Here is a 10,938-nt window from a genome sequence, read left to right on the forward strand (position 1 = left end):
CTTAGCTTCTTAAAAGAATTTACCTATAGGGTAATCCTTAAGCTTAGTTTAGAATATAGGTAGAGGTAGAAGTTAACTTTAATAGGGCTTTAAGCCTTTAGTAAGTATTCTTATTATCTTAGCCTTGTCTATAACTTCTCCTCTGCATGTTCTAATATGTCTAGCTTAGGTTCCTATAAGAAATAATGCTGCCTACAGGATAGTAGTTAAGGACGCTTGTTATGTTAGAGTTGTTTAATTACTAGCTATAATGCCTGCAAGTAGTGCTGCTGGTAGCAGTATTAATAGAGGGGTAGGATAGCTATCCTGTATCTTTTGTCTATAATAGTAGCCTAGCAGGTCTGCTTTGTCTTGTAGTAACAGCTCTGCTAGGGCTTTATCCTTATAAAAGGAATCTGTTTTTAGTTACTAGGTAGGTGTTAGTAGCTTAATAGATTATATATATATTACTATTTTATTAAGTGTATTATACATAAGGTTCTCAATAAGGTCCTTAATTCTCCTATTAAATACTATATCTTTATTAAATATAATATCTTAAGTGCCTATTACCTTACTAAATAATAGTATCTAGATTTAATAGATATTTAATAACTAGTAGCCTACTAGATAGCTAATCTAGGCCTTTAGGTCTAGTTATTAAAGACATAATTTGCCTCTATATATATTTTCTATTATAGTAAACACTTTACACCTATATACTCTTAGGTGTGCAAGGTTAGGTTTTTATAGTAATATTACTATTCTATTACTAAAGGTAACTTATATAAAGAATATTTTGTATAGTGTTTTCTAATAGTTTGCATAGTTTAGTGTTTAATTGTAGAGGTATACTGCTGCCCTTGTAATTTCTGGCCACAGTTCCTAGTAGAGGTTAGCATTAAGTTGCATTGCGCAAGCTTTCTCCTTGTTCACACCCCCTAAGCGTTCTGCGTTACTATTCTGTGCTTGTATGTCTAGCGCTAAAGGCTCTACAATAACTCCTTGTGTTGCTAGCCATTTTAATATATCTAGTTTAACTGAAGCTATCTTGTTATCTACCTTAATAGTCTTAACTAAGATATTATAGTAATTTTTTAAGAAAAGAATAAATATTAATAGTGCCTTAATAATTAACTTTACTGTGTAATAATATATAAAGTAGAGGTCCTACTATAGGCCTAAGAACCTATTAGTTATAAGTATCTAGCTCTTTTCTTTAGTAACTCCTTATACTTTATAGGAGTAGAAGTTAATACTAAGTCTTTCTCTAGGTCTGTTATTATTAATTCTTAGTGTGTAGCTAATTTACTATTATAATTTAGCTATTCTATAAGTATTGTATTTAACTATAGTAATGCCTTAGATCTACACCCCCTAAGTCTGCTAGACAATGTGTTTAATTGCAGCAGGACTAGGGTAACTAAGTTACTTATGCTACTATATTACTAAGGCCTTCTATACTCCTCTCTTAGTGCATATAGTAATTTTGTGTGTGTAGTTAGTAGCTAGTAGGGATAGTTTATACTTAAGCACCTACTAGCTAAGTATTTTTAATACTACTCTAATTACTTAGCTATTTACTTATTAGAGAGTTATTAGGTCTACTTATGTGTCCTACTATATACCTCTGTTTTATAGTAGGCAGAAGGACACTAGGTTGTATAGTAGGTCTAGGCAAATTGCCACGTCTGTGAGGGTAACCTTAGTTGTCCTAGCTCTACTCCTTAGGAGTAGATTAATTAATCTATATCCTCTAACTAGCACCTTAGAATTCCTAGCCTATATAAAGTCTCTAGGCAATAGCTGTTAGAATATATAGATATAGTTAGGGTTATTAGTAATATAACAGGTAGAACCTAAGTTAAGTATAAATAACTTCTATAGTAGATAGTTAGCAGCATCCTGTTAGTTTACTGTGCTAAGCACTGCTTTAATATTAGCAATTTCTTAGCCCTCTAGTAAATAATCTAGGATTTCTAGAGTAGGGTTGTACAAGTGCTTTACTACTAGTATTCTTAATCTACTCTTACTTTATGTGCAAAATAGCTCTAAAAAGGTAATATCTTTCTTATACTTAAACTTAATAAGTTTAGAAATAATCTTATTTAGTTTCTACTACTTAGGAGCTCTGTCTTAATTAATATAGTAGTAATCCTATATAGAGTAGTGTTGTCTATATATAGGGCATTTTGCTCCCCTAGTAGAAGTAGGCTCTTAATCTAAAGGCTGCTTAAGTGAAGTAGTTTTCCTACCTACTATATATTAATATTAAGGTCTACCCTAGTTAGATAGCATGCTTACAGCATATTAGGCGTCCCCTTTATAGCTCTAGGAGGCTGCACCCCCTTTAGTAAGAAATACTATATTATTAGCTATAAAGGCCTTATACTGCCCTAATCTAAGGGGATAATTTATTATTATATACTCTTAGTAGTGTTTTATTATCTCCTTCTAACTTATACTAGATTTAAAGTGTCTGCTATCTTAAAAGCTTGTAGCCTAGAAAGGTGTAACCCTATTTATAGCTATTAGGAAGTCCTTTGTTATTATTTTTGTCGCAGCAGATATCATGCCTATTTACCAGCCAATTCAGGGGTGCAAATGCATGTACATTTTGCCTCTATTTTAGCTGCAACAGTTATAAGCCTAGACGCTGAAACTGCGCAAGCAAAGATTAAATAGATTTTCGTGTTCTATAGGTGACTATAGCCAAGGGTCTTAGCATAGTACCTGCTCTGTTGGCGTGCTATCTGCAGCAATAGAGCATCACAAAGAAGGATTCATCTATTACTTAGCACATTAGGTATTCTACTGCGTTGTGTTACCTCTAATTATGCTGTCCTAGTTAGACGTGAGGGGGTGTGTTGCAGCAGATATCATGCCTATTTACAAGCTAATTCAGGGGTGCAAATGTATGTACATATTGCCTCTATTTTGGCTGCAACCATATTTAATTATAATAATTTAGTAACTTTGTACATCTCTACTTCTGTAGCTGCCTAGTTATACTTAGCTAGCTACATATCCTATTATAACATGCTTCTTATTAGCTTAAGTGCTAAGAGGTATCTATCTTAGGCTTATTCTTGTTTAATTTGTTTATTAACCCTAATAGTAAGTTGTAGGTCTATAATCTACTATTATAGTAGTTTCTTAGGAAGACAGTTTGTGTGTAGTAGATATAGTAATATAGTTAACTTAATAAACATAATAATATGCTAAAGGCTTACTTCCTTCTTCTTATATTTATATTAATTATTCTTATATTATTTAAGGAGTACTTTATAGTACTTAAGGTCTTTCTTAAATGCCTTCTAGCCTATTATTAATAGCTTAGTTAGCCTTAATAGTATGTTAGTGTTTATAGCTAGCGCATAGTTAGTAATAGTTAGAGCCCTTAGCAAGAGTAGCTTTAATAGTAGTAGTGTAGTTGTCTTTAGGTTAATCTTGTCCTAGATATTGCGCGACAGGCATCTTGCATGTAGCTGCGCGAGCTAGCTAGTCTAGTTGGCTTCGTCCCTAAGGACTGTTGTTAGGTCGCGGTATGCTGGTTGCGCCATTTTGATTGCGGCAGTTCAGTTGCAGCAGTTTAATTGTGGCAGTTTAGTTGCGGCAGTGAGACTCTTAATTGTCAGATTCTCGCACTGTGAGCCAGAGTATGTGCTTAACAAGATCTTAGGTGGTATAATAATTTATTAATAATTGTGGCGATAGTGTCTCTGCCGTGGTGTCGTGCTGGTTGCTACAGGATTGAAGTGGGGGGGGAATTAGCGCTGTTCGCGGCCGCCTGTGTGCTGGCCAATCAGGAGTTGCCAGGTCTCGCTTAATCGACCTGGCAACTGCTGATTGGCTGCACGACAGGTCCCTGCTCGATTGCGCAGATCCGACCTCTCGCCGCTCGCTCTTATCTGACAGATAGACTAGCCCTTTGTACAGATGCCTTAGATAATGCTAGTCCACTCTTAGTCGCCCTGGTACACTGTCTTTAGTCTCCCTCAACGCTCGGAGCCTGTGACAACAGCACTAGTGGATATAACACCCATCATAAAGCTAGATTTATCAAAGTTGTAGGTGTCTTAATCTAGGATACTATACTTAGCTGTAGTATTCTCTATAAGCTAGAACTAGTCACTAATTACCTTAGGATCCTTACACAGCGCTCTCTTGTAGTTATACTTATAAATAAATTTAACTTTAAGCTCTAGCTAATGTTTAACAAAGTTAGCAGCCTAGTTCTTGCTAATAGGGGTCTAGTGGCGCTTAGCAAGCAGAGAATTGGCTATGTCCTCTACATTAGTAAGTTAGGGTGAGAATCCTTGCTTGTCTAGCCTTAACACGTGCTAGACAATCACCTCCTCTATAGTGCTACTTATCTTAATTATGTTAAGCTTGCAATTACATTGTAGAGAGGTTCTTGCAAGTTAGTAACTAAGTGTCCTTTAAGACACGTTGTAGATTGCTGCAGCGCGTTGCTAAGAGAGTGTCGCGTCTTAATAGATAGCCTGAAGAGCAAGCTGTATTCCTGCTTCCTTTGAGGGTTTGATTTTGTTGTTACGTTGAGGCATTGTAGGTATAGTGAAGTTTGGTGTGGTCTTGGCAAAAGTGGGCCACTCGCTTATGTGAGCCACTCGCTTGTGGAGTACGTTAATCCGGTTACAAATAAGCTTATTAACCTCATCCCCATACGCCTTCTTCAGAGGGCCAAAACAACCCACGTCAAGTGGCTGCAGGAGGTGCGATAAGTGCGCAGGCATACATAGAGCTATAATCTTGTAATCCTTGCAGTATTGCTAGAATTCTGTAGAGTTGTGGCTCTTATAATTATTAAAAATTAGTATGTAGTAAGTACTAACAGTGCACGTCTTTATATGCCTGTTAAAGTGCTTTAAATAGTTAAACCTAAGCCTATTAGTAGTCTAGCTATTTTTAGAGATACTAATAACCTAGTCTTAGGGCAGGGTATTGTCCTTCTACTAGTAAGATAGGTGTTGGCAGGCTTTAAAGATATTGTAGGCTAGAATAGCCTATCCTGTGGCATTAATGACCTTAGTAATTGTCACCTACTCCTAGTTGCCTAGGTTAGATCTGCTTTGCTTGTCCTAGCTTCTCTACATCTATAACAACTACTCTAGTGCTTATCTAGCCTATTATAAAGCCTGTCCTGTTAAAGTTATATATGTTATTATCTAGGATACTATACTTAGCTTTAATATTAGATACAAGGGTAAACTAGCACTATATAACCTTAGAGTCCTTACAGAGGGCTTACTTATAGTTATACTTGCAAATAAAGACTATTTTAAGCTCCTTCTAACGCGAAACAAACGTGCTGGCCTACCTTAAGCTAACAGGGGCTAAACTGCGCTCTTTTTGCAGAGAATTGGCTATATCAGCCACAGCTGCGAGCTGGGGGGACTCTCCTTGCGTGACCAGCTTATGTACGCAACAACTACCTGCTCCTTAGCAGCAGTTAGATTCTATAAATTAGCTATAGTATTAACGCGTAAAGGTTGTCTAGTAAGTTAGTTGCGTAGAGTTGTTCAGGGCGCGCTATAGAGAGCTGCAGCACGTCTTACTAAGAGATTAGGGTCTTGTTAAAGAGCTAGTAGCGCAAGCTGTATCTAAGCCTCTTTAGACGCGTCTATTTGACGTAGTTGTGGAGGCAATGGTGTAGAGTTGATGTTTTGGTGGGGTCTTGGCAAAAGTGGGCGACTCGCCCTGGTGGGCGACTCGCCCTACACCGACGTTATTACAACAACTAACGTAGATTATCACCAAGCCAGCCATATCACCGAACCGGCCACTTTCTCTTGGCACGACCACCTTTTACCCTAACACAACATGCCTTAACAACAATAACTTTAGAATACTACTAGAGAAGGTAGAGTTATCCTTACTATCTAGGCCTTCTATGCTGGCTAATTTCGCAGTATCCACAGCGCTGCTAGAGCGTTGAATGTACCTTATTAGTAGGTCTCTGATTACCTTTGCAATATCACGTTTTAACTAGATATACGCGCTAATTGCTAGAAACTTACTATACTAGAGGAGCTGACAATTATCTAGTATATACTTAACCTTAATTCGTGAGGATTTGCACCCTAGCTATGTAAGGTGGCAGATATAGCTAATAAGATACTTAGTGTGCGTAGTGAAGAGCCTGTTGGTAAACTATAGGCTAGCAGGCTTGTGACGCGTTTAGACAAGCTTAAAATGGCCTTTAATTAAGCTAAGGATAGACAGAGGATACTATAGGAAGATCCTAAGATAATTAGTGCGTAGTTTAAGCTAGTAGAGGATACTTAAGTTAAGTATAGTGTTTGCAATAATAATATACACAACTTTAATAAAACTAGGTTCTAGATAGGTGTTGCTTTGTCTTTAAAGGTTGTAACAGGCTTAGAGAGACGTGCTCAGCCAGAGCTTGTTCAGCCAGGCAATCGCGAGTAGGTTACCATTATCCAGAGCATCTGCGCTGCTAGGTATGCAACCCTGCCTTTCATCATCTACAAAGGACGCGTCCACATCTCTGCCTAGTATAAGGAGACAGATATACCCTACAATTAGAAGCTTATAGTCTCTAAGAATAGTTAGATAAACAACACACTTAGCCTTAAGTAGTTAAAGCACTTTAACACGCATATAAAGACGTGTTAGGTAGGAGTGTATAGGCTGCTTATCTTAGACAGCTATAAGAGCTATCTTAACTAGAAGTTTAAGGACTATTACCTAGAGAACTAAATCCTTACTCTCTGTATACTACCTTACTTGTTGCACATCCTCTAGCTACTTAATATAGTCTATTTCTTGCTATTAAAGCGCAAGTACTCCTAATATATTTAAGACTTAGCATACTAACACATCTTCTATATTAATAAGGAAGGCTTCCTACTAGCCTTTAGGGACGTGTTCCTTAATATATTTACAAAGGTTAACTACTAAAAGGCCTTTAAGGTATTAGGGCTTATTCCTACTAACACGCAGGTAGTGTTAGATTGCCTTAAAGTGCAGCTGCATACCCTACTAGCAGTACCTCTACCTAAAACACTGTGGCAATCTAAGACGCTAAGCAATATACACAAGTTTAGGTCTTAATCTAAGCTTATAAGCAACTCCTTCTAATAATTACTAAGTGCAGCGCAAGAGGGGTTCTTAAAGCTTGTAAAAGGGGCTAAAGAGATACTGTACAAAAACGTCCTTATTAAGGCCTGCGTGTGAGAGCTTGAAGAGCAATTAGTAGTAATAACTAAGAGAAAATTGCGTAAGAGAAAGCAGATTTAGCATAGTGGCACACTTGAGTATAGCCTAGCAGCATTGCGGGTAGCTGCTAAGGCGTGTGTAGCAGCTTAGCTATCTAAGAAGACTTAGGGTAGAGGTAGTTAACTAGGAGCTTAGTTAACTGTTCAGCGCTGTAGGAACTGCAGCAAAACTAGACACAACACACAAACGTGCTAGGAGGGTGTAGAAACATCTTCTAAATCTAATGTAAGCACACAGTATACTAGGTCACTGTTTAATAGCAAGTAGTTGTAGTTGCAGTAACTTGTGTTAGTCGTGCCAAGAGAAAATGGCTAGTTTGGTGATATGGCCGGCTCAGTGATAATCTACGTTACAACTACCTTGCAATTTAATAGCAAAGATTTAATTATTCCTATCTAAGCGCCAGCTTAGACTATCCTTTAATAGAGAAACAGAATCCTTTAGCAGGATTAAAGTAGGAATTCTAGAAGGCAGCCCTGTCTTACCTATCCTGTTTCTAATATATATTAGACCTCTGTTTTAATCTATTACAAACTACTTTCTATCCTACCTGGTCAACCTAGTAATTACAGCATCGTCCACTAGCCTAAAGAAGAATGTCCGCATTCTAGAAAAAGACATAGGAAGCTGTCGCAGCAGATATCATGCCTATTTACCAGCCAATTCAGGGGTGCAAATATATGTACATTTTGCCTCTATTTTGGCTGCAACACAAGCCTATTTGCTGAAGGAGCAAGCTGCGCGCTATACAATCTGATGCAGCAAAGATAGAGCGTTCTAGTACGTCGTTGTCTTGGTGTTCTTTTGATACCTTGTAGATCGTTGCAGCACGTGGAATAGTAAGAGTCGCGTCTTGTTTAAGAGCCTAGATAGCAAGCTGTATATCTAATTCCTTTGAAGCGCTTTAAGACTTGTTTTGTTGAGACATCGCAGGCTGTATGAAGTTTGGTGTGGTCTTGGCAAAATCCGGTCACTCGCTCGGGCCGGCCACTCGCCCGTGAGGTAAGTTAGCTGCAAAGCTCACACTCTTGTTGTGGGCTGAGCTTTTGACGCGTGTAGTCCCCAACTTCACGCGACGCGCATACGCCTCGGTGCTGCCATGATAGGGTGGATCACGATACTAAGCTTTTGTCAGCAATTTTTGTGTACGAAAGCTCACCAGCTACATCTGCTGCGTCACAGGCTTCAAGCGCAGCTTCTAAATTCATGCCGTTGTGAAGTTATGGTGCTGAGGATATTGGTGTGTTATGGCGTTCGCGTGCACGGTCTCTGTATATGAGCTTCCGTTGACGCGCCCGACTTTTTTTGTTAGGGAAACATTACTTTAGTAAGGCTATTGCGGTGGGGTCTTGGCAAAAGTGATTCTCTCGACGTTATGTGGCTCTACAGCCTCGATTTGGTGATTGCCGTAAAGGCTCGGAACGATCGTTGTTGACTCCGATCATTGGGTGCACGGACACGGTACATAACTTGGCGCGCCTACCCGAGGCGACACTAGGCAGCACGCAGCTTCACTCTATCTGTGCCTGTGCTCCCTACCCTATCTCTTGCTTACACGGCGGCGTACACATGTCACCAGTAGTCACATATCCCTCTTGCATATATAGCGTAAGACCGCCATCCTGTCTCTACCACGTATCACCCGCAGAATGGCCGCCACGACCGCCAGACCAAGCGTCATTCCCCAGAAGGATCTCGAGAGCTTCCAGCAACACCTGAAGAAATCGACGCGTATCCTAGCACTTTTGGGCGCCGGTCTGTCAGCCTCTTCTGGCCTGCCTACCTTCAGAGGTGCAGGCGGCCTTTGGAGGACACACGATGCCACTTCGCTTGCAACACCAGAGGCTTTTAGCCGTGATCCCGGCCTTGTATGGCAATTCTACAGCTATCGCCGCCACATGGCTCTCAGTGTCAAGCCTAACTCAGCTCACTATGCCCTGGCCGAGCTAGCGAGAAGGAAGAACTTCCTCGCCCTAAGCCAGAATGTTGATGGTATGCTTCACATAGAACATTCGATTTGAAATAGTAAAATGACAGACTAGGTCTCTCACCACGCGCCAAGCATCCTGCAGAAAAGCTCAAGCTTCTGCATGGTTCACTCTTCGACGTCAAGTGCTCAGAATTCTTTTGCGACTACTTCGAGAAGAACAACTACACCGATCCGATCGTTCCTGCATTGGCTATCCCCACCGATGAATCAGACCCAACCACCAATGCAGCCCTCGCAGCTCGAGAGCTTGATATTTCCGATGCGAATGTGGCGATTCCCGAGCTCAATCCCGATCACCTACCCAGGTGTCCGAAGTGCAAGCGTGGTCTCCTGCGCCCCGGCGTTGTGTGGTTCAACGAGAGACTACCAAATGACGTGTTGGAAGACGTTGACGACTGGATGGACGAAGATGACATTGACCTCATCATGGTCATTGGCACAAGCGCGAAGGTCTATCCTGCCGCTGGCTATGTCGACATTGCGCGGCGCAAAGGTGCGCGAGTCGCTGTTATCAACATGGACAAGAGCGATGCTCCAGCCGGCGGCATGTATTCACGAGACTGGCTTTTTGAGGGTGACGCTGCACAAATCGTGCCCAAGCTCCTTAAAAGCGTGATCGGCGAGGTCAATACCGAAGAGATTCCAGACGCTGCGCAGTGACTCGAGCATGCGGAGATTCAGAAGAATCTGAGATTATTGCATGAGAACGACCTTTATTAAGAAGATTTGAAGCTTTGAAGTCAACGAAATGTAGCGCAGTGACAACGCGAACAATTTACGTCTTTATGGCCATCCTAATGCGAAAATCGTAAGATAATGACGCAAGTATACCGCACTATATAATATGTGTCCAAACCTACCATCACGTATATATTTTGACCAAATGACTTCGATCTGGGATACTTACAATCACTGAGTCCAGAGTCAATAATAACGTCGACTGCAAGTCCACCGAGACCATCGGTTTCCTGCTCAAGCTCGGGAGAGATGTGAGTCAGTGTTGCCCGCGGGTGCATATACGTCGGAGAAGGCTCGGGAAGCGGGGGAAGGCAGGTGCCAATAGCATCCGGTGGTTTTTGTGCTTGGGGTGGACTTTTTTGGCAAATCCGGATTTGGTATGGAGAATCAGAGAGGAGAATCAGTTCCATTGGTGTCAGAGGGAGACATTCTGTTGCGGTATCAGAGGCAAATGTAAAACGAGTAACGTAGATTATCACCAAGCCAGCTATATCACTGAACCAGCCATTTTCTCTTAGCACAACTAACATAAGTTACTATAACTACAACTAACGTACTCCACAAGCGAGTGACCGGCACAAGCGAGTGACCGGGTTTTGCCAAGACTACACCAACACTGTACCTACTTTGCAACATTACAGCACACAACAACAATATATTAACGTAGATTATCACCGAGCCGGCCATATCACCGAACCGGCCACTTTCTCTTAGCACAACCACCTTTTACCCCAACACAACATGCCTCAACAACAACAACTTTAGAATACTACTAGAGAAGGCAGAGTTATCCTTGCTATCTAGGCCTTCTATGCTGGCTAATTTTGCAGTATCCACAGCGCTGCTAGAGCGTTGAACGTACCTTATTAGCAGGTCTCTAATCGCCTTTGTAATATCACGTTTTAACTAGACATACGCGCTAATTGCTAGAAACTTACTATACTAGAGGAGCAGACAATTATCTAGTA

The 10,938-nt window shown here is 40.6% G+C and overlaps 2 protein-coding genes across 2 annotated transcripts; both read left to right on the forward strand.

The window, feature by feature from the left end:
* Positions 1–5,661: 5,661 nt before the first annotated feature.
* M421DRAFT_78297 (uncharacterized protein) lies at positions 5,662–5,817 on the forward strand (the record flags this gene model as incomplete). The annotated part of the gene is made up of 1 exon (XM_033597396.1): positions 5,662–5,817. The coding sequence occupies one exon, from the start codon at positions 5,662–5,664 to the stop codon at positions 5,815–5,817; it is 156 nt and encodes a 51-aa protein (XP_033442654.1).
* A 3,074-nt stretch (positions 5,818–8,891) lies between these two features.
* M421DRAFT_78335 (NAD-dependent deacetylase sirtuin-5) lies at positions 8,892–9,892 on the forward strand (the record flags this gene model as incomplete). Its single annotated transcript, XM_033597398.1, has 2 exons — positions 8,892–9,234; positions 9,285–9,892. The coding sequence occupies 2 exons, from the start codon at positions 8,892–8,894 to the stop codon at positions 9,890–9,892; spliced, it is 951 nt and encodes a 316-aa protein (XP_033442655.1).
* Positions 9,893–10,938: the final 1,046 nt, after the last annotated feature.

This window comes from Didymella exigua (assembly GCF_010094145.1).
Source record: "Didymella exigua CBS 183.55 unplaced genomic scaffold M421scaffold_73, whole genome shotgun sequence".
In the NCBI taxonomy this organism is placed as follows: Eukaryota; Fungi; Ascomycota; class Dothideomycetes; order Pleosporales; family Didymellaceae; genus Didymella; species Didymella exigua.